General features: G+C 40.8%; 1 protein-coding gene and 1 long non-coding RNA gene across 9 annotated transcripts in view; one reads left to right on the top strand and one right to left on the bottom strand.

Annotated features, from left to right (window-relative positions):
- The window catches only part of LOC127567430 (uncharacterized), a 37,489-nt gene extending 26,371 nt beyond the window's left edge, over nt 1–11,118 (bottom strand). The window contains exons 1-2 of the long non-coding RNA XR_007955872.1: nt 11,033–11,118; nt 1,293–1,433 (exon numbers count right to left, since the gene is read on the bottom strand). This is a non-coding gene — a long non-coding RNA (uncharacterized LOC127567430). The remainder of the gene's footprint in view (nt 1–1,292; nt 1,434–11,032) is intronic.
- LOC127567429 (tropomyosin alpha-4 chain-like) overlaps nt 1–24,441 on the top strand; it is an 81,351-nt gene that overhangs the window by 18,024 nt on the left and 38,886 nt on the right. Inside the window, exon 1 of one of the 8 annotated variants that reach the window (XM_052010328.1) lies at nt 10,962–11,544. The exons of 4 other annotated variants lie outside the window; for them this stretch is intronic. In XM_052010328.1, coding sequence (XP_051866288.1) covers nt 11,407–11,544 — 138 coding nt within the window. In that variant the 5' untranslated portion in view covers nt 10,962–11,406. Of the gene's footprint in view, nt 1–10,961; nt 11,545–24,441 lie in introns of those variants that run through there. 3 more of the 8 variants (XM_052010327.1, XM_052010330.1, XM_052010329.1) reach the window with 3 other exon arrangements.

A 24,441-nucleotide genomic window follows, 5' to 3' on the forward strand; every position in this document is an offset into this window, starting at 1 on the left:
AGGTAAATACCATTTGTAAAAACAGAGTTTTACGGTCTGATAGATAGGGGACATAGCTTATGCAGAAGCAAACATGCGATTCCACAAAATATCTAAAAACCTTTGCCAATCACCCATAAGATTACTAAATAATCAGCCTTAAGTGAGAACCTCAAACTCTAATCCTGTCCATGCTGAACCAGTTAAGCCTCTTGGGAATTTCCATTGTTTTCAATGGCATGCTAAAAATATCAATACTGTTGAATTCTGATTAATAGCCAATGACTTGGCCAAAAGACTATAGAATTGAATTAATGGAAGCTGCTTACAAAAAAAGGAAATCAATTTATAATTCAGCCCATCTATTTTGTTTGCTATTGCCAAATTTGCACTAATATTTTAGGGGCTCTTTCCACAATGCATTGTATACAGTGAGATATCAAATCTGTTTATATTATTTATGGTTTTGCTACAAATACGCACAAAGAAATTAATCTCTTCTATCACTTCCTTTATTCACAGAGAGGCATCTTACTGATCTTCTTAAACCACACCTACTTGTCTCCTTGTCCTTCACCTCCGGTAACAAATATGAGGAGATTGTGGTCTTTACTATTAACTATAGGATGATATAGTTGGTCACCCTGCCACTTCAATCTGTCCCCCCTCCCGAGCCTACCACCTAACTTCCAATGCTGCCACCTACCTGAGCCATAAAGTTGAATTTTTCTTTAGTTTAATTCCTATGTTCCCTCATCCCCTCTCCTATGGGCATCTTGGTATGTTTTTCAATAATGTTAAAGACATTGTAGATGTTTAAGTTGGTGGTGATGTTGCTCTGAACTCTTGGGGGTAAAATTAACCACTCCATTTCCAACTGAAAGGCAACCAGGATTGTAAGCAATATTAAAGAAAGTGATGGGAGCATTTTTTGAAATCATTTCCATCGATGGACACTTCCATTAGAGGTTTCAATTTATATTTCTGACATCAGGATGGACTTTTACTTCTAATGTGTGGAATATTGATATAATAACAAATACAAAATTTTCTAACAAGTTGCTGTGTGAACTACAAAAATTACAGGGTTAAATGATGAAAATGTTAATAATTGTGGATTGTCTGAGTCTAGAATCATAGAATATGAGAGATTAAGAAGCTTTGTTGTATGTGGAGTTCAACATTTGGATCAGGCATGCCCTATTCTGATTACTATGGCAGCAACTAGTCTCAAACCATCTAGTAATAAGCAGCAAATTTATAGATTGGCTAATCATAATGACATTTCTGCTCAATCACACAATCTTCTTTACCTTTGATGTGCTTGACTTCATTAAAAAATCTCTTCATCCTGGTCATTTCCCCTGGCAAGGCCCCCACCTCTGCTTCATTAGATCCAATGGATACAGACGAATATCAGTGGTGGAGAATAACTGAGTTATCCTCTGCAAGATCTGTTTGAAAAAAAACATAAAGGATGTATTAGGTTTGGTTTCCTTTTCTGAAACAATTCACTTTTCAAAGGTGGATGCAAATATAATCTTTGGCTTCTCTTTTCCACCAAATCTTCTGAAGCAACCCTCCTGCCATCTCGAATGAAAAAGACTTTATGGACCATTTTTGCCATCAAGACAGAGGCCATCCATTCAGTTACCTCTGCTGCTTCACTCCTTTCTTCTGGTCTACATGGTCAAATTTCCCCAAATTACCTTGGTGCTCTAGTCCCGTTTCCATTTTTCTTTAGCTATTATCTCATCACTTAATGACCTTTCTTTAAGCTCATTTTGCCCATGGGACTTACCACCTTCAGTCTCAATATATTCCCACCAAACTGTCTGCTATTTACCTTCCATATCTGACTCCCATTTTAGCCAATTTTGTTATTTTTTCCCCTTGCCTCTAAAGCTGTTTCCACCATCTTTAGATCTGTAATCTTCGCCAATCTCCTAATCAAAAACCACGTCCTTGACCAGTGTCATTACAACTGTGTTATCCTTCGATATGTTGTCATTGACAAAATACGTGCTCATCTTTTTAACAGTTCCAATCTTATTTCCCCTCCCATCAGTCACAAATTAAATTCCTTGATAACATAACTATCCCTCCTCATCCGTTGACCCAGTTCATCACGTCATCCTTCTCCATGGCTTTTCCTCCATAATTCACAACAATGTGAGAAAATAGGGGCAGGAGCCAACCACCTGGCTCCTCAAACATGTACTGCCATTAAGTATGATGATAGCTGATCAGCCCCATAACTCAGCTCCTGTTCTGTGTCAGTTCTCCATAGCTCTCAATTCCGCAATCATTCAAAAATTTATCTCTCCTTTAAATACGTCTGTTGATCTAGTCTCCACAACCCTCTGGGGTAGAAAATTGAAAGGGTTCACCACCTTGTGAGAGAAGAAATGCTTCCATGCTCCTCTGGTTTAAATGACCAGCCCTTAATCTTGTAACTGTGTCCCCTTGTTCAAGGCTCCCATTTCTGGAAACATATCAAGGTCTACCTCGTCATGCTCCTTAGGATCTTAAATATTTCAATAAAATCAGCCCTCATTCTTTTGAACTCCAGTTCAACTGATTAGAACTGCCTCTTCCTCCCTCCCTTCTTATCACAGCCAGAGGATCACTTGAACTGATTTTTTTTCTCAGTCCTGCAACATCAGTTCTGGAGACTTCAAGGATCTGACTTTGTTGCTCATCCACAGGCACCCCTTCAGGAACATTATTTAGACACACAATGCAAGTTCCTTGCGTACACTGACGAGACTCAGCTCTCTCACCACCAGTCTTCCTGACCCTTTGAGTGTTTCTAATTTTTCATGCAACTTCCCTAACAACCAGCAAAAGTTTCCTCCAACTTTTGGATAGCTCCCTATCACTCTGTAAATGGCAAGATTTTTCCTCTTCTCCCCTCTAATCTTTGCCTCTTGGTTTGCGACTCTTCTTCTAAGAGAAATAGACCCTTCCTAATTATTCTATTTAGACCCCCCACCCCCATAACTTTATACACCTCATTAAAATTTCTTTGGTTCCTATCACAAACTCCATTACCCAGCCACAATTCCATTATATCCTCTGGTAAACCTAAAGGTAAATCAAACTGTTTTTACCCTGGGTGTCTCTGAACTGGAGATGAACCTCCCATCACATTCATCCAATCACTAAGACTACCTACTTCAATATATTTATCACTGCCTGACTCCCGCCATGCCTCCATTTATCTGATGCCAAAATCCTAATCCATACATCTACTATCTCAGGAGTTGACTAGAATAGAATAATAGTACATTTATGACACAGAAGGAGGCTGTTGGACCATTGTTGAAAACACCCACTCACACTAATCCCACCTTCCAGGACTTGATCCGTAGCCCTGCAGGTCGTGGTTCTTCAACTGAAAATCTAATTGCTATTTAATTTGCGGTAAGGGTTATTGCCTCAACCAATCTTTCAATGGTGAGTTCTATCCCTTAGGTGAAAAGCTTTTCCTCATGTCCTCTGTAACCTCTACCAATTAATTTAAATCCATTCTCCCTGCTTGCATTTGATTAATCACCCAAAGAGAACATAAAATAATTTAATCATTTATTTAATTGCTGTGTGAGATGTTGTGTTTACTTAAATGACAACTGCAGCACTTCAAACTAAATCTTTGCATGAAGCACTTTAGTATGTTTCTGAGATATATTGAAACAGTGTATAGTATACAGCCTTCCTTTATTGTTCCACAAAGTGATTATCTTAATAATACAATCTCACTTCCAGTCTCAACATCTTCCTTCACCAGATGTAACATTTCAATGAGAAAGTGAAAAATTGTTTAATGTACATGTTTGCTCTTCCTACTCAAACCTTTACATGCTATCAGTAATGCCAAATTTATGCTTTCTTGTGCATTGCAGAAGAAGCTCATAAAGCTTGTTCTACAGCAATCTCACTTAGAGTGACCCATTACAGAAGGTTGGGCTTAGCAATCACACCAGGCCTTTATTAAAAGTGTCTCTGGGAGTGTAGCAGTACGTCTTGTGCCTTGGGCATAGAAAAGGTACTTAACTCTTGGATTCTTGTCATCAAATTCCTCAGAGATACAAGATACTTCATTGCAAAGCAGGTGAACAGGTTTTTTCCCTGGTTATCTTGCGCATCTCTGAGTGACTGAGTATAATTAAGATGGCATAGGAAGTTAAAAGGGAGTGTTGTAACAAGGGAGTGTTACAAGGAAGGGAGTGTTCTCCAAATAGTTTACCGTTCTCATGGATAACTGTTAAAAAGAAAGCTGCTGATATAAATGGACCTGTACATCAGTATTTCATTTTCTTCCACCTCTATTATTACTATTATAACATTAATTTGCATTTGTCACAGGGGTGGCAGATACCTAATATATTCATGCAAGAATAGTTTTTTGTTGCAACTCTGCTGGAGTTGCAGTGCCAGATTATGTGCATCTCCAAGGTAATTGCCCTTGTCTTTATTGAATTTAACCAAGATAACCTAGCACAGAATAGGCCCTTCAGCCCACAATGTTGTGCTGATCTAATTAAATTAGTAATCAAATGCCCAACTAAACTAATCCCTTCTGCTTAACTATTCATATCCTTACATTTCCCACACATTCATGTGCCTATCTAAGAGCCTCTTGAACACCCCTATCGTATTTGCCTCCACCACCACCCCAGGCAGCACATTCCGGGCACCCACCCTCTGTGTAAAAAAAACTTGCCCCGCACATCTCCTTTGAACTTACCCCCCTCACCTTAAATGCATGTCCTCTGGTATTAGACATTTCAACCCTGGGAAAAAGATACTGGCTGTCTACTCTATCTATGCCTCTCATAATCTTATAAACCTCTATCAGATCTCTCCTCAGCCTCTGCCACTCCAGAGAAAACAACCCAAGTTTGTCCAACCTCTCCTTATTGCACATGCCTTCTAATCCAGGCAGCATCCTCTTCTGCACCCTCTTCACAGTCTTTCTATAATGGGCAACCAGAACTGAATGCAATACTCCAGATGCGGCCTAACTAGAGTTTTACAAAGCTGCAGCATAACTTCCTGACTCTTGAACTCATTGCCTCAACTAATAAAGGCAAGCATGCCATATGCCTTCTTTACCACCCTATCAACCCATGTAGCCACTTTCAGGGAGCTATGAACTTGGACCCCAAGATCCTCTGCTCATCAACACTGTCAAGGGTCTTGCCATTAAGTGTACTGTTTCTTTACATTTGATCTCCCAAGGTGCAACATTTCATATTTGGCCAGTTAAACACCATCTGCCATTTCTCTGCACATATCTGCAGCTGATCTATATCCCGCTGTATCCTTTGCCAGTCTTCTACGCTATCCACACCACCACCAACCTTCATATCATTTGCAAACTTATTAACCCACCCATCTACATTTTCATCTGGGTCACTTACATGCATCACAAACAGCAGAGGTCCTGGTATTTCTGCGGAACACCACTAGTAACAGACCAAAGCAACAATTGACTTTCATACTCTTGGGTTAAAGGGGGAATATTCAGCCTTTTGACGATCAGCGTCTGGTAACTCGTGCTGCTTGGTCTTGTGAACTTCACCCAACCAGCGTTCTGCTGCCTACATCCATTGACAAAGCTCTGTTCATCCATCATGACAGTTTTCACTGACTTTCATCCTCCAAAATAATGATTCTAAGCATTGACAAAAATTCCCTAAGGCCTATTTGATTCAACATCAATAAGGGAGTGCATCAGTGTGATAGTTACATTATTAAGCTAGTAATAAAAGACACACAACTTTTATTAATTATGAATGGTCCATGAACACTACCTCATTATTCCTCTTTTGCACTATTTACTTTTTGTAACTTATAGTAATTTTTATGTCTTTATGTCTTGCCGCAAAACAACAAATTTCACGACATCTCTCAGTGATAATAAACCTGATTCTGAAATTGAATTCAATAAAATTTGGCAAATTATGGATAGGCGTGGCTTTTGAAGTGGACCTAGCGAGCTATTAAGTTGGAAAAGTAAAGCACAAGTAATAATACGACTTGCATTTATGAAGAGCCTTTAATGTAGAAAATACTTGAAAATACTTCCCAGAAGCACAACTGAAATCAAAAGTGATTTTGCCAGTGCTGTCCCTTTTGAGAAGAATGAACCTTCCTCTGGTAGCACCTTGTGTGTTCTTGTGCCCATATTCTTGTGCCCAATCGTGTCCTTATCCCATCACAGTTCTGCATTCTTCGATCTAGTTTTCTCCAACTGAATGAGTGTTCCCAATCGTAGCTTTCCGGTCACACAGCTGGCTTTGTCTAACTTTTCAGACATTTAGTTTTGGATGAGTCATCACTTCCTTTAGCTAAACAAGAAATAAAACTGTCAAACTTGGCTCCAGCTATCTTTGTACCCTCACCACTGACACCATCGTTCTTCATGGCCAAATGATGGCCCATTATATATCTTTTTTTTCCCACCCTATCTACCAGCTAACACCACCTTCCAAGGTTCTGCAATTCCCTTTCTAACCTCCTCTGTTTCTCCAAACCCTTTAAAACCCTGCATAAACCCCAACTGTTTAAACAGCTTTTTGGTCGCTATTCCAACATATTTTCTTTAGCTGAAAATCCATATTTTTCTCATGTGTTTGAAGCACCTTGGATGCTTTAAAGTGATAAGTGCTGGCCTTCCTTAGCTCGGTGGTGCATGTTCTTTGCCAATATTTCAGATTAATATAAAATTAAGTGAAACCTGCACATGAGGGACACAGTGCTTGGTCCTATGCTTGCCAAAGCTACCACCATTTTCTTCATTTCCTGACTGGTTCAGCTGAAAGTTTGTGATATTACAGAGTACATATTTTCAAAGGAAATAAGCAAGTGCGGCCCAATATTATGTTTTTTGTACTTTCCATGCTGATTCTTCATTTGTCTCATCACTCAACAAATTTCTAAATCATGCTGGAATATCACTCCATATTCACCCATGACATTCTTCAACGTGAGTCCAGTCTGTGATTTATTCATTAAGGAAATTGGAGTCATTAACAAGGTCAGCAAACATTGGCTGTCCTAATAGCCCTCCAGAAAATGGTCTAATCTAGTTAGTGAAGATATTAGAACCTTAGAACCATAGAACAGTACAGCACAATACAGGCCCTTTGGCCCACCATGTTGTGCCGACCTTCAAACCACTCCTAAGACTATCTAACCCCTTCCTCCCACATATCCCTCTATCTTAAATTCCTCCATATGCTCATCTAACAATCTCTTGCCCAACGTATCAGCCTCCACCACCACCCCCGGCAGCGCATTCCATGCACCAACCACTTCCTTGGTGAAAAACCTCCCTCTGACGTCTCTCTTGAACTTCCCACCCATTATCTTAAAGCCATGCCCTCCTGTATTGAGCATTGGTGCCCTGGGAAAGAGGCGCTGGCTGTCCACTCTATCTATTCCTCTTCATATTTTGTATACCTCTATCATGTCTCCCCTCATCCTCCTTCTCTCCAATGAGTAAAGCCCTAGCTCCTTTAGTCTCTCCTCATAATCCATACTCTCCAATCCAGGCAGCATCCTGGTAAATCTCCTCTGCACCCTCTCCAACAGCTCCACATCCTTCCTATAATGAGGTGACCAGGACTGGACACAGTACTCACAGTATTCCAACAATGCTGTTGGCTAGGGAATTCCAGGACTTAGATCACCCAACGATGAAGAATTGGTGATAAAATTCCAAGCCAGGATAAGTTATCTTTATTAGTCACATGTACATCGAAACACACAGTGAAATGCATCTTTTGCATAGAGTGTTCTGGGGGCAGCCTGCAAGTTGTCGCCACACTTCCGGCGCCAATACAGCATGCCTACAACTTCCTAACCTGTACGTCTTTGGTATGTGGGAGGAAACTGGAGCACCCGGAGGAAACCCATACAGTCACGAGCAGAACGTACTAACTCCCTACAGACAGCGGCCTGAATTGAACCCATGTCTCTGGCGCTGTAATAGCGTTACGCTAACCACTACGCTACTGTGCAGCTTGGAGTGGAACCTGCAGCTGGTGGTGTCCCGAGGCATCTGCTACTCTTTTTCTCGTTGGTGCTAGAAGTTATAAGTTTTGGAGGTCCTGTAAGAGCATCTAGATGAGTAATTACAGTGCATTTTGTAGATGGTACACACTCCAACCACAGTGCATCAATAGTTCAGAGAATTAATGTTTAGGGTTGTGGATGGAGTGCTAATCAAGCTGACTACTCCTTTGTCCTGAATGATGTCAAGCTTCTTTGGAGCTGTTGGTCCTGAACTCATTCAGGTAAGTGGAGAGTATTCCATCATACTTTTGAATTGTGCCTTTGAGGTGTCAGAAAGCAAGTCACTCACCAGAGAATACCCAGCCTCTGACCTGCAATTGTGGCTGGTCCAGTTGAAATTTTGGTAAATATTGACCTCTAGAAGTATCCTCCACAATGGTAATACCATTGAATATCAAGGGTAAGTGATTAGACTCTCTCTTGTTGGAGGTGGTCATTGCTGGCACTTTTGTGGCATGAATGCCTGAGTATTGTCTAGGTTTTAAAAAATGCAGGCATGGACTTGGTCATTTGCTGAGGAGTTGCAAAATGAACACTGTGCAATCAGCAGCAAGCATTTCCACTTCTGACCTAATGTTGGAATGAAGGTCATTGATAAAGCAGTTGAAGATGGCAGAGCTTGGAACCTAGGAACACCTGCAGTGAAGTCCTGTGACTGGGATGATTGACCTCAAACAATCACAACCTTTTTCCTTTATGCAATATATGACTCCAGTCTTTGACATGTTTTCCCCTTGGTGCCCATTGGCTTCAATTTTATCAACCTCGTTGATGCCACATTGAGTGTAATGCTACTTTGATGTCAAAGGTAATCAGACTACCCTTTACCTCTGGAATTCAGCTCTTTGCTCCATGTTTCATCCAAGACTTTGATGAAGTCTGTAACCAACTGGCCCTGTCTTCATTGCTACAGCCAGGACCTTACCCAGTTCCATAGCCCTTTTCATATTACTGGTTTTAGCCATATCTTGATATCACTTGCAGTGAATGGAATTGGCTGGAGATTGGCTTCTGTGATAGTGACGAATGTCAGGAGAAAGCCGAGGTGGATCATCTACTTGGCACTTCTGGCTGAATGTGATTGTGAAAGCTTCAGCCTTATCTTCAACAGTCATGTACTGGGCCCTGTCATTATTGAGGATGAAAAATTTTCTCGGAGCCTTCTCCTCCCACTGGCTGCTTAGTTGTCCACCAGCATTCATAATTAAATGTGGCAGGACTGCAGAGTTTTGATCTTATCTATTGATTCTGGGATCACTTAGCTCTGTTTATCCTGTGCTGCTTTTAGCGCGCGCACACACAGTCTTTTGTTGCAGCTTCACTCTCAACTTTAGGAACACCTGCTCCTGGCATGCTCTTTTGCCTTCCTCAATGAACCAGGATTGATCCACCGTTTTGATTGAATCACCAGACCAGGGGATATGCTAGGCCATGAGATTATAATTTGTGCTGGTGTATATTTCTGCTGCTGCATAATGCCTTGTGGTTGCTCAGTTTTGAGTGAACAGATCTATTCTGAGTCTATCCCATTTAGCACTATTATCGTGTTATACAAGAAGATGGTGAATATCCTCGATATGAAGACAGGATTCTGCCTTCAGAAGGACTACGTGGTAGTCACTTCTACAAATTTTGTCATGGACAGATACATCTGCCTCAGGGAGATTAGTGTCAAAGAGGTTAGATATGTTCCTCCCTAGCGTTCCTTTGGTCAATACATGCCACAGACTGGTAGCTTTGTCCTTAGTCAGCGATGATGCTACTAATCCACTCCTGATGATGGACAATTAAATCCCCACCCAAAGTCCATTCTATATCCTTGCTTCTTCCAAGCATTGCTCAATGTGGAGGAACACATTCTTATCAGCTGAGGAGGGAAATCAGGTGGTAAGCAGGAGGGGATTTACTTACCTAGGTTTGATCTGATGCCTTGAGACTTCATGGAGCTCACAAGTCAATGTTGCAGACTTGCAAGGTTACACCCTCTCTCCTCTGTACCTCTCTGGTGGGTCTGAACTGCCGGTGGGACATGATTTCAGTGGTAATTTAAGCATCACATATGTACCAGGCTGGACACGAATAAACCAAAATGGACTTTGAGGGCAGTTTTGTAGTCATCATTATTAAGACAAGTTTAAAAAAAATAAGATTATTACCCAAATTTAAATTCAACATCTGCAGTGATGTGATTTGAATCTGTGAGTCTACATTCCAGGTCTCTGGGTCATATCCAATAACCTAACTACTATGCCAGTTACATTCCTCTACCATGCTCCCCCTGTAGTACTGTTTATGAACCGAGCAAGAATGTCTCAAATTGGATTTGTGGTTTATGCCGTGATCTATGACGTTGGCATTGCTAGCTTCGCAGGATAGCACGGCCAACCCAGATCAGCATCCATATGCACTAATATTCCAACAGGAATTTCGGAAATAATGCTCTGTGACTTCTCGCCTAGAGCAGCGACAAAGGTCAACCCGCAGTATAAGGCCATGTCGCATTGATCATAACTAAACAGGGGGAAGATAATTTCACAATATACCAACAAGGTAAACTGAATGCAAAAGTAGGTAAATTAAACAAAACAATTGTCTTCACTGAAGATAGGTCCGTAAACAAAAGATAATCAGCAAAGCCTGAGGGAGAGAAGATTGAACAGATTTGATTTTATAAATCAGTTACGTTACTCGAACGTGTGATGGAAGCAGACTGAATTTCTAAACTTCATATATACTTGAGAGAAAATGTTTGTAAGGAAAGGGGATGTGGAAGAATCTTTCACCATGGGCTGTTGTAGGTTTTTAGAATTCGTCCTCCAAACGATGTTCAAAACACTCCCTTCCGATGCACACGAAAAATATGGAAACTTTAAAAAAAAGATTGATTGAGCCTTAGCAGGGAAAGGTGCAGGAGAGCACATTTCCTTCAGTTATTGTCTAACCCGGTGTTGTAACGTTGCATGCCCACCTCCTCGGATGACCTCATTTATTTTGAGCGGTTCCTGCCTTCTCTTCCACCTCTCCGTCGGGACGCTGGAAGGAGGCGGGTATCCAGCAGCCGGATCCTAAGCGTTCCGCTCACAGTCCCTCCTCTCCCAAGGCTGCCTGGTTAAGAGCGTTGCGCAGGAATTTCCGGCGGTTCACGCCCTTGTTGGTGGAAATTGCGAGCGCTCGGTGATTTTTGTTACCTGCCAGGAGCCGCGTTTTCGTCCCTCTGCTATCAGCTGCTGGAGGATTCGTCCAGTTTCCTTTTTTGTTTTGTTGGTACCGGAGAGTTTGTTTCGAGTTTCGCTTGCGGTTCCTTGCCGAGGGCAAAAGGAAAAAAAAAGCAAAGCGGGAATCATGTCTGGTAGCAATTCAGCCACGATTGATACCGTGAAGAGAAAAATCCAGTTTCTGCAGCAGCAGGCGGACGAGGCAGAGGAAAAGGCTGAGCTGCTGCAGAGGGAGCTCGACAGTGAGCGGCAGGCGAGAGAGAGGGTGAGCAACGGATAGGTTCTTTTAACGTGCTGCTGGGTGCTTGCTGCATCCTCGGCTCCTCATCCCGACCACCCTTCTCCTCAAATCTTGGCGCTGTGTTAGTTTAACCACAGAGTCGAACTCTCCCTCTCCTCTTTACCCCCCCCCCCCCCCCGATATAAAGTGGTGAGGACTCGCTCAAAGCTTCCGCTCACCTCTCAGGTTTATTGTAAGGAGGTGTCTAAAACTAAGCTGCTGTTGCATTTGACGGAAAGAAAGGTTGTATGTGGCTCTGACTATTGTTCATTCAAAATGGTGGAGGGAGGCTGGGTGTTGGCCAAGGGTTTATGGAGTCAGTGCAACTTAAGCTCGGGATTGCAACCTCGGCTTCAGGTCACTGTTGCTACCTCCAAATGTTTTTTTATTCCACTACAAGGCTGAAAATTTGGATCTTTTTAAAACTGGGCTATCTGAAGTAAGACAAGTGTGGCGGGACGTGACTGGACTTTGTGATAAGGACGTGTCGGTGCTTTAGACACTGATTTTATTTTTTTGCACATTTTTCATTCCCTCACAAACTTAACGCAGCCCTGAAGAGTTTTGTGTGCATTTATTTCCCCTCGCCCCGCGGCTTTCGGTGAAGTTGCAAACCGAGGAAATGAAGAGAAATCTCCCGGCTGCCGCAGAGCGGTCCCGGGAGGAATTACCTGCCGACCGCCGGCACCGACCGGTCTTTTCCTCCAACCGAGCACTTCGCAACGTGCACAAATCACTTTTTGCTCTCTTCAGTGAATGGGCGGGGTCCGGGCTTGACTTTGTAGAGAGAACATTCCAGCGTTTTCGTGCCTTTAGCTCCTCGCTGGTGGCCACGCCAACATTTTTGTTGGAGCTTTCATGTTTCAGTTGATTCTGTGGGCTACACGTTTAATATGCACCATCCATGTCTGCATGTGCACTTGTATTCATCCACGTGTACCATTTTTAGGTATTTTAATGTATTTTCCAGGATTTTATTTTGATGGTCTGCAGCCCAGTCACTTTGGTAGATATTCTTGCCGTATATACGAGTATCTGCATAGACGTTTGAATATGGAAGGGAGAGAAATGACTCCGCTCCTTAAGAGCAGTTTACAAAAATTGAGTAATACTGGAGGATGTCTGGTGCAATTGTTGATCTGTATGAATGTCGTGCTGTTGCACTCAACAAACAAAATATGCAAAGGGAGCACCCGACGAGTAATTTCACCCCTGCTTTTTATAAAATCATTCTCTGCTTCATCTAAGCCATCTGAGTCACCACCCTTGACTGTTCTTGACATGCACTTCTTGTTTCTTTGTGCAAATATACTGATGGAAGGCTCTGGGATTTATGCTGTCTTCATTTCTGTGCATGGTCCGAGATTGTTATGTGGTGCAATGGAATACCAAAGATACTTGAATAGCTTCATTACTGTAGCAAATAGCAATTTCAGTTCTTGATGTGTTTCTCCCTTGCAATGAATGAAGGCGGTAAATATGGTGCCAGGAATCAAAGCCATTTTGCTACTTGAAGGGAATACCCATAACATAACATTTCTAGCCTGCTATATTCATTTTCCAATTAATTGATTATTTTTAATCCCCAGCAAAGAGATGTGGAGATGAGTGGGTAAATGGAATTGTGATACAGAATCAGCCACCATCTCATTAAATGATGGAATAGTATCAGATCTAAAATGGCCTTCTCTTCCCATAATACAAAAGAATACCTCCTTAAAGATGATCTGACCATAGTTCGGAGAAACCACCTGTCCTAAGAGTTGTTTGGGGAATGCAGCTATGAGTGAAAATGAATGACACACTACCTTATCCCATTGTATCAATTAAAGTCAAAACCCTCCCTAATTTCATGATCATTATTGCGATACATATTAAAATTAATTTGTTCCATTTTTTTCCCCAATCCTTACCCAGAAGCTGCTTTGTTGTCCTAAAGGATCCATTTTATACTGAACCACCCACTTAGCATTTTTAATATGAGCCTTAATGGTGATTGATTGTGGGTGGTTCATGCCTAATGTAATGCTGTCTTTGCCATGTGTTTTCAAACAGAGGTTCTGGGTAGAAAAAACCTAAGTGATTTCTTCTCCCCACTTTACAAAAGCTAGCAGCTCAGTACAGTTGTGCCTTTCTGTTGAACTATCATTGACACTTGGATCTCCCAGCTATGATCACGCCTGCTGTGTGTAAAGCCAGCTGGTTTTTGCTTTGCATCTTTTTTTCTTCTTTTATGTCAGAGATCGGTAGGTCACTGTCCTTTTGGTGCTCGGGTGTAAACCTGGACATTGGTGTTGGGATGTGCTGTTGTAACCAAGCCAAGTTTATCATCTCAAAATGTTCATATAGGAGTCACTAAATTAGCTGGGAAAGGAACCATGTTTTTATTTCATGAGATCCCCTACCCTAGCTTCCTTGTTTTGGAGATCACCGTGGGTGATTATAACACCCTCACTGTTGCTGAGGCTGATATTTCCTATCTCTGTGCAAGTGATTGATCCTGACACTTTAATTGATGCTGCGTGACCTGATACCAGGCAGGAAGACTTCATCTGGTTTCAGTGTTCTGGTTGGAAGTTTTGGGAGTGGAAAGAAAGCAGGATAATTACTGTTCAAGGTCCCAGTTTGGTAACCTGCATGGAAAAGTGCAAATGTGTGAAATAGGATTTGCATCTGATAATTTGCTTTATGATCAAAAAACTTGTCAGTGTTTGGACCATAGAACGAGGCACCAGCTGGACATCGGCCATTCCCCTACAAGAACAGTTGATCTCAGAATTGTGAATACAGTTGAAAAGGAGCATGGGTGCTAATATCTGCATATAAACAATGTTAGTGAGAACCAAATGACTTGAATGAAAGGTGGAAATTCGGTGCAATTTTTTGGGGGTTTGTGTAAATGGCCTCAAATAATAGATTTGTAAGTTGGTTTATTATTGTCACGTACTGAAGTACAGTGGAAAAACCTGTCTTGCATACCATTCATACAGATCAATTCATTACGGTAGTACAAGGTAAAACAAGAAGTGCAGAATAAAGCATTACAGTTACAGAAAGTTCAGTGCAGGTAGACAGTAAGGTGCAAGGTCATAATGAGGTAGATTGTGAGGTCAAGAGTCCAATTTATTGTACTAGGGAACCATTCAATAGTCTTCTAATAGCAGGATAGGATCCATCCTTGAGCCTGGTGGTATGTGTTTTCAGGCTTTTGTATCCTCTGCCCAATGAGAGGGGGGAGAAGAGAGAAAGTCTGGGATGGGTGGGGTCTTTGATTATGCTGGCTGCTTTAACCAGGCAGCGAGAAGCGTAGGTGGTCACTGTGGAAATCACTGACTTGGTGGATCTGAACCGAATACCACTTAATGTAGGTGGTCAAATCCAAATTGATGTCAATTGCAATGATCCTGTAACCTGTTAAAACAATTTTAGTGGTGATTTATTGATTCACTATTGTTTACATGTGTAAAATTTGAAGCTTAATTAAAAGCAAACCAATGCCATTGTAATAAAGTAAGTTGAACTAGTTGGTTCCAAACTTTGAAGGCTTACCTACCCTGATTGGGATTCCTTGTCTACTGATCAGTTGAACAGATACAGAGCACTGGTAAAGGAGTTTAAATAGGCTTTATTCATCTAATAACTATTGCAAGCTCACATGTAGACATCCAGCTGAGGACACTGGACTTTCTGTGGTGGTACATAGATCTATGAGGATGCTGCCAGGAGTGGAAAATTGTCTATGAGGAAAGATAAGATAAACACAGGTTGTGTTCTTTGTAACAGAAATTGAAGGGAAGACTTAATTGAGATTGGTAAATCTAGGGAGCCCAGATGGAGTACATGGAAAGTGCTTATTTCCTTCAGTAGAGGGGTATAAATTTGAAGAAATTGGTAGAAGGATTAGAGAGGAATTGCAAGAAGATTTTTCACCCAGTTATTTAGAATAGTGAAGGGCAAGTAGAATGTTAGAAGCTCCAATCTGTCTACATTTTGGCAGGAGGTTTGGAGTGTGTGTGTGTCATTGTTTTGGGAATAGGCGTGTTCACTTGACCTGTTACACATGATGACTGTTTCCCTGTATATATGAAAACCAGGGACTGCCAAGCAAGTTTATGAACTTCTGGACTTGATTACATCATGACATGCTAATGACCTGTGCTTTCTTGTTAATGTGCTTTAGCCTTGGGCTCTTGAGTATGCATGTTTGAGTGTTACTTAAATCTTCATGAAAACTTTTGAGTGATCTCTGAAGACAGCAGGATTGAATGATCTCTTAAAACAGTGGCAAAGCAGGTTTTAGCTTCAGATAGCAATTTTTGGTGCAATGATGATCAGTATTTAGTTAGATTGCATGTTTAAGGAAAGTGTTCATTTGGACTCATTGAAAACAGGAATTGCATGTTCTTTTATTAGTTACTGTGTTGCTTGAATCTTGGGGCTCAGTAACCAAGTCAATAAATGTGCTCTTTGTGTATGAAGTTTGTAGTAATCTTGTATCTAATCTTTTGTTTTAATATTAGATATAGATATTTTCATGAGGCCTTGGTTTCTGCTTAGCAGGTGGATTAGTGCTGCTCATTAAAGTACATTGGTCTCACGATGGTGAGCTTAACACAGGACTTTGAAGGTATTTAGTATAAAGGTAGTCAGTTGATTCATCTCAATAACTGAGAATACCAATGGATTCTTGCTTCAACTTTATTTTGCTCTTCCAGAAAATGTTGAGAAGTTGCATCCAACCTTCCCTTATCTTTATCCTGATGCAGAGTCTCGACCTGAAACATCAACCATCCCTTTGCCTCCACGTGTTCTGCTTGACACCAAGGTCTTTCAGCAGTTTATCTTCTGCTCCAGATTCCAGCATCTGCAGTCCCTTATCTCCTTCCCTTGTATTTTAATAGCACATTTGAAATTCATATGAACCTTGTGATATCTACCATGTGTTCAGATGGTTGTTGCTCATATCTCAGAATTCCTGGACTTGCAGTTGTATGCTTTTCAATAGCCATTGAGCAAACTTCAGTTCCAGGCTGTGTGGTGAAATTGTAGGTTGGTATGGTGAATTGCATAATAGAAAGGCACTGACTGTGATTCCTTGAAGGGAGAATCAGTTTGGGTAAGTCTCTGGCAAAGTGCATTATACAATAGTCGTATAGTTAGTGCTTTGATATATCTGGTACATGATATTAGGCTTGGCTATTTAGGACAATAGAAGTTGGTGTGTTGCATGGATTTTTTTTGCTAAAGATTTGTTTTTAGTGTGGTTAGTAGCTCTAGTAAGTAAACGTTGGCTCAGAAGTGGAGCTGGAGGCCAAATGTGTACATGTGCAGATATTAAGGGTTTGGTTCTGCTCTGATTGGATCACTGAACTTCAAACTGATCTCCAGCAGATCAGGGTATCACAGTGATACTTGAGTTACTTGGTACCTGCTGTCTAGCAAGGCAGGGCTCCGGTGGTAGTGATTACAGTGTTCTGAAAGAACAGATGGTATGGCAAAAGTGGGATCTTCATTGAAAGTGACTTGTGATGGGGCACCAGCAAACGTGATGAGAGACTACCACTCTGCTTCAGATAAGCCTACAAACCTGTGCACCGACAGGGAAGGTGTTTGTCATGTTGATGTCTACCTGACCAGTCTATCCAGTGCTTAAGAAATAGATGAATGTCACTTTGGAGGATTATGCAGCTGCCAGAAAATGTCAGTTTTCAAAGATTGTCTGATCATTGTGTTTGAAATCTATACAGCAATGAATTGAAGGCAATTTATGGTCAGTAAGCTGTCTAATATCAGACCTTTGTGCTATCTGTTTTGATTTCAAAAGTATAACCCTCTGGGTATCACCAAATCTTGTGAATTTGTTTCTGTATAACTGTTGCAGACAATTGCTGTTCATGAAGATTTGTGGGATAGATTTGCCTATTTTGTTTCTGGGTGTTTGTATTCAATTTACTGGTGTTTGTACCTCCAATTTGGCTTTTACTGGAAATCCATACTTTACCTACCCTATTTCTAAAGTTGGATATCTACAGATAACTTGGGGTACTGTAGTAGATCTATGTGAGAAATGGTTTTGAAGTGTGCAGATTAAGATGCATCTTCTGCTAAGCAAGGTCAGTTGAATTTCCATTTTGGATTTTGACTTCATTTTCCTGTGTCTTTTTTTTGGGAAGGGTTGGACTTATTATTTCTAAACTGCAAACCCCTGCCTACTCGAACCATGAACAACATCAAGCAACCTGCTGAAACAGTAATTCCTCACTGAAGTTCTCTACATTTTACTTTCCTATGAGGTGCTTAAACCCTTTTTATTTACAAGCTATTTACACCTGGGCATCAAATTTATTATGCTGAGATAATTCAATAATTAACACCATTATTCATTGCCCTTTAAAAGATTTTGTACAGACTAAAAACTACAAATACACATTGAGGTGCATATTACAAACTGACCAATAAGAAATCTTATGGAGGACAGTGCACAATTTAGAGTTGCTTCTTGTCCTGTATCTCTACTCTAGCATTACTCTATTGTTTAGCCACATTTATTGTATGCAGTTAACAACATGACCTTTCATTACATGGTTATATATTTGAAGTTCACCTGCAGGATTAGTTCAGCTACTTTCTCTTTCTTGCAATCTTTTTAGAAGGAGTTTGAAAGAAATTTTTGTCTGGTCTAAATTCTTTTCCACACTCATCAATGTGTCAATTTGTACACTAGCTATTACCCACAAGAGTTGTAGAAGGTTGTTTTAATCTGTTTGTATGTACCTTAATTGTCTGTCTTTAATAAATATTCAAGAACATAAGTGAAAGAATGAATTATCCTTTTGGTGCCCCAAACCAATTCAGTAAACCATGGTTTTTCTTGTCTGCCAACTTCTGATGGCCATGTTCACTTTGTCCCCAACAATCTATTAATTCAATATGTTCAATTTCATAAGCATCCACAGCTCACTGGGGTAACAATCGTCTTCTGCGTGAAGAAATTTCTCATCTGCTTGTTCACTTTCTGCATCTCTTGAACTTGCATAGACAGAACATTACAGCACAGTACAGGCCCTTCAGCCCACGATGTTGTGCTGACATTTTATCCTGCTCTAAGATCTATCTAACCCTTCCCTCCATTTCTCTATCATTCATGTGGCTATCTTAAGAGTCTCTTAAATGTCCCTAATGTATCTGCCCCCACAACCTCTGCTGGCAGTGCGTTCCACGCACCCACCACTCTCTGTCAAAAAAAACTTACCTCTGACAATCCCCCTTATACTTTCCTCCAATCACCTTAAGATTTTGCCCCCTTGCGTTAGCTGTTTTCGCCCTGGGGAAAATGTCTCTGACTGTCCACTTGATCTATGCCTCTTAATCATCTTGTACACCTCTATCAAGTCACCTCTCATCCTCCTTCTCTCCAAAGAGAAAAGCCCTAGCTCACTCAACCTATCCTCATAAGACGTGCTCTCCAATCCGGGCAGCATCCTGGTAAATCTCCTCTGCACCCTTTCTAAAGCTTCCACATCCTTCTTATAATGAGGTGACCAGAACTGAATGCAATACGCCCAAGTGTGGTCTAACCAGAGTTCTATAGAGCTGCAACATTACCTCTTGTCTCTTAAACTCAATACCCCGCTAATGAAGGCCACCACACCATACGCCACCTTAACAACCCTATCGACCTGTATGGCAATCTTGAGGGATCTATGGATGTGGACCCCAAGATCCCCTTGTTCTTCCACACTGCTAAGAGTCCTGTCATTAACCTTGTATTCTCCCTTCAAATTCAAGCTCCCGAAGCGTATCACTTCACACTTTTCCAAGTTGAAAAGTGTATACCTAACTTGTACACCTAATGCCTCTTCACACTACCATTTGTTTTTCACAATTTTAAAACAAAAAATGTTTATTTCCTAAATCGATGGTTTCATTCCTTTAAGTTCTACTCCCAGCAGCTGTTGTCTTGCCCCCTCAATTAACTGCCACCTAATATTCCCACCTTGCTTTGTATTGCCTGCAAAGCAGGATGCAGTGTAGTCATTCTTTTCATCTAGATCGTTAATATTGATTATAAATGGCTAGGAGCCCTGCACCGATCTTGTGTCAAGCCACACTGAGCAACCTTATGATTTTGGAGGGGGAAGCCCATTTCATTTTCATTAATTTCACTCCTGCGACCAATCCTTAATCAATGTTTAATAATATTCTTACAGCCCCTTGTAACAACAGTTAATGTGGTACTATGTGAAATACTTTTGTTTCAGATATACTAATTCACTGGTTTCATCTCGCCTACCCTGCTAATTACATCATCAAAAAACACAGACTTGTCAAACTTTTAAAAACAATGATGATTTTGCAGATGCTGTTATTAAGTCTTTAAAATGGATTCCAGCATTTTCTCTGAGGGTTCCTGATGCATAGGTATCTACTTATGCTCTTTTCTTTAGGAGGGTGATAAATGTAACATAGCTATTCAATCTGCTGAGATTATTCCATAATGGAGATCATTGTTAATGCAGTTACGTCCTTTCGAGTCTTATGGTGTAGATTGATGTCTGGGAATTTTTTAATTTTTAAATACCAATTTTTCATTACTTAGAGGAATTAATTACTTTAAATTCCTCAGTGTAATTAAACCTTTGGTTACCTACTATTTCTGCCTTTTATGCTGAAGGTAGATGTAAAATATTTGGTTTAGCAATTTTCTTCCCATTTAAAAAAAAAACTCCCATTACTAACTCAAAGAAACAATCTTATTTGAATTTTGCTATCTTTGCTACTATTTGTACATGAGTGGAAGCTTTACTTTTATCTGCTAGTTTACTTTTGTGGTTTTGTAGTCATCCATTGCAGTGTTGGTGTTGCAAACTTGTCATTTATTGTCTTCTTGCACCATTTTCTTAACTGTCAAATGGCAGTTTTGAGTTGATGTGATATTACAATCTGCTGGAGGATCTCAGTGGATCAAGAAGTGGGTCCTGATGCAGGGACTCAACCAGAAACATTGACAAAGTGGTGAATTTGCCAGGTTAAATTATTTTCTAATATAGGATTAAATGTCCACGTGCAGGATGGTGTGTCATAGTTATACAGCACAGAAACGGGCCCTTCAGCCCAACTTGTCCATGCCAACTAAGTTGCCAACCTGAGCTAGTCCCATTTGCCTGTGTTTGGCCCATATCCCTCTAAACCTTTCCTATCCATGCACCTGTCCAAATGCCTTTCAAATGTTGTAGTCATGCTGATTTGTTGGAGAATTTCTGCTCCAGAACACATGCAGGTCCTCCCCAGATTACAGTAGGGTCCCATTTCTATGAACTATTTGTAACTTGAACAGTTCTCAAGCTGGAGATGTAGCCGGAACAGAGTTCCCATGTGGCAGAAGATGCCTGTGGCTCCTGTACTGCTGGTCTCGATCGTATGGACTGTACATACTTCGGGCATTCGTAAACTCGGGAGGATGTGTACTAGCAAAATTGCCCTGACTTTTTCTTGAATGCAAGAAGTAGCTTGCATAATCAGTGGCAAAACTATAAAGACCAGTTGACTCCCACAACTCAACAATGCTTACCCCTCCTTCCTGTAAAGACACTACTCCATTCTTTCAAAATCTATCTGTACTGTATCTTTTCAGGCATTGAGCAGTGTGATGGAGTTGTTAGTGATGTGGGTTGTATGGAGAATATTTTTAAATACTACCCTGCAACCTAGACTTTTGTGCTTCAGTTTTCAGAGTGGGACCTGAAGATTCAGAGTGGGACCTATTACATTGCTAATTTTAAATTTTCTGTTTATATTGAACTTGAAATATTTAAGATAAACTCTTTGGCGATAAGATGTTTGGAACTGTTTGCCTGCCATGATTATTAGAATGAGGTCAAGTCATGCTTTGTCTGAATCCTTCTCTTCAAAAGAGCATGTATATAAAATAACTTGAATAAGGAGGCACTGAAATAACTATTACTTTTCAGGATAATAATGATATTTTCTCATTTCTGCATCTCCAGTAAAGTATCTGAAAATTGATTGTGTTGAAAAACTTGTAAAGAAGATCTTGCAGCGGGTGAAACAGTGAGGAAGTAAATCTCTCTCTCAAAACTTTATATTAAAAGATGAGAGACCATACCCTGGTGTTCTTTAGCCAAGAACGAATGCAAACTCAGTTCTTGAGGGAGCACAATAAAAGTTTATTAAAAAGATAATTTCATTTGAAAAGAATCTTTGAAAATTACTAGATGTAGCAGATGCTGGGGAGATATGTTCAAAGGGTGGTGAGATGAAATGATCAATGTTAGAATAATCAGTCTTTTAGAATTGAGACAGAGAAATTCTTCACTCAAAGGATTGTGAATATGAGGTCTTTACTGCAGATGGCACTTTGAGTGTATTCAAAGCTGAAATTAATAGGTTTGTGGATGTTTGAGGGATAAAGAGATGTCACAGAAGATGGATTTGAGATAGACGATTAATCATGCTTTTATTGATTGATGACTTGATGTCCAAATAGTCTACTCCTACTTGACATTAAAATTCTTTAATTTGCAGGATCTCTTGTCTGCCCATTCAAGGAATGGAAAGCTTGGTTATAATTATAGAATGCCACTAGTTTGCCGGGGTCTGCCTCTGGTTGGATAGCAACATAGACTATTCTTCTGCAATCAAAGAGAGGGTGGATGATTCTTTTAAATTCTCAGTGAACAGCAGTTGAGGAATTTGGCTGCAATCCCTTGTGTAGTCCGAAATGCTGGGAACAAAACATTTTGTAATGAAGCTGCCTGCTAAAGATTGTGTTTTAATTTTAAGATAATATTTGTTCCACACTTTGTATTTTCAACCAGCAGTTTATTCTGTATCCCTTCAGAATCTTGGGGACGTAAACTCTTGGGGGTGGGGTGGGAGGAACAGCAACTACTTAAATAACTTGGTAAATCTAAACCCTGCCCCCCTTCCCCCCCCCCCCCCCCCCCATCTTTGATAACATTCCAGTACTCTATCATGCACATTTTATCCTACTTTTGGTAGTTCCCAGATGAGGCATTTTCATTGCCAATATGAATTGTGACTTCTAACAGGGCTGCCTTGAATTGGGTCTAAATTGTTGAAAATAACATGCCTTTGACTTTCATTCACTGAAAGAAAAGAATTGCAGTGCTAGAGAATTGGTTTGAAAGCCAATTTTTCTTTCACAATGTAAGAGTTATTTTTACACTAGGCACACACATTTAGTGAGTGCTAACAAAAGAAAGGATTCAGTTCTCTGATCAAATGTGTTTGGCATATTTTATAAATAAAATGGATAATACCCTAGTCATATGAAGTAAATTAGACTGCAACTTTATTTTCTTTCTTAGAGCACTACTGAAGGATTGTTTATTCTTTCCTTCCCCTTGTATGACAACCAAGGAAGCTGGCAGCCTGGTGGTCTTTGCTTGGGTAGGCAATCTTTTCATGTTAGCAGGGTGTTCAGCTAAAGGTGTCCTAGTTGACCATTGTCCACACTTGCACTTTTCGGATGTGGTCATTGAATACTGAAGTTGAGCCACTTGTGTTTCCACTGGGCAGTTGTTTAAATTTTCCATAAATAACTAATCACTTCCTTCATCATTATACAGTTGCAAGTTGTTTGCATATTCTAGGGTTAGTTATTGTTTGTACCCCTGTTAAGATGCAGTTTTCTTGTATAGAAACTTCCTAACTGCTGTCAAGTTGCAGAATTAGGCCATTCGCCCCTTAGAGTCTGCTCTGCCATTTGATCGTGGCTGATTTATTTTTCCCTCTTAACCCCCTTCTCCCCAAATTCACCACCCTCTGGCTAAAGAAATTCCTCCTCATCTTTGTTCTAAAGGGACGTCCTTCTATTCTGAGGCTGTGCCCTCTGGTCCTGGACTCTCCCACTACTGGAAACAATCCTCTCCACATCCATTCTATCCAGGCTTTTCAGTATTTGGTAGGTTTCAATGGGATCCCCCCTCTCCTCATCCTCAACTCTAACGAGTACAGGCCCAGAACCATCAAACACTCCTCATACATTAACCCTTTCATTCCTGGGATCATTCTTGTAAACCTCCTCTGGGCCCCCTCCAATGACGGCACATCCTTCCTTGGATATGGGGCCCAAAACTGCTCTCAATACTCCAAATGTGGTCTGACCAATGCCTTATAAAGCCTCAGCATTACATCCTTGCTTTTATATTCTAGTCTCTTGAAATGATTGCTAACATTGCATTTGCCTTCCTTGCTATCGACTCAACCTGCAAGTTAACCTTTGGAGAGTCCTGCACTAGGACTCCCAAGTCCCTTTGCACCTCCAATTTCTGAATTCGCTCCCCATTTAGAAAATAGTCTACGCCTTTATTCCTTCTACCAAAGTGCATGACCGTACACTTCCCTACACTGTATTCCATCTGCCTCGTTACCCATTCTCCCAACCTGTCCAAGTCCTTCTGCAGACTCCCCATTTCCTCAACACTACCTGCCCCTCCTCCTATCTTTGTATCATCTGCAAACTTGGCCACAAAGCCTGCAATTCTGTCATCCAGATCATTAATATATAACATGAAAAGTAGCAGACCCAATACCGACCCCTGCAGAACACCACTAATCACTGGCAGCTAACCAGAAAAGGCCCCCCTTTATTCCCATTCTTTGCTTTCTGCCAGTCAGCCAATTTTCTATCTATGCTACTACCATTCCTGTAATACCATGGGTTCCTATCTTGTTTAACAGCCTTATGTGTGGCACCTTGTCAAAGGCTTTTTGTAAATCCAAGTAAGCAACATCAGGTGACTCCTTTGTCTATCCTGCCTGTTACTTCCTCAAAGAATTCCAACAGATTTGTCAGCCAATATCTCTCCTTAGGAAACCATGTTGACTTTGGCCTAT

This window comes from Pristis pectinata, chromosome 2, assembly GCF_009764475.1.
Source record: "Pristis pectinata isolate sPriPec2 chromosome 2, sPriPec2.1.pri, whole genome shotgun sequence".
Taxonomy (NCBI): domain Eukaryota; kingdom Metazoa; phylum Chordata; class Chondrichthyes; order Rhinopristiformes; family Pristidae; genus Pristis; species Pristis pectinata.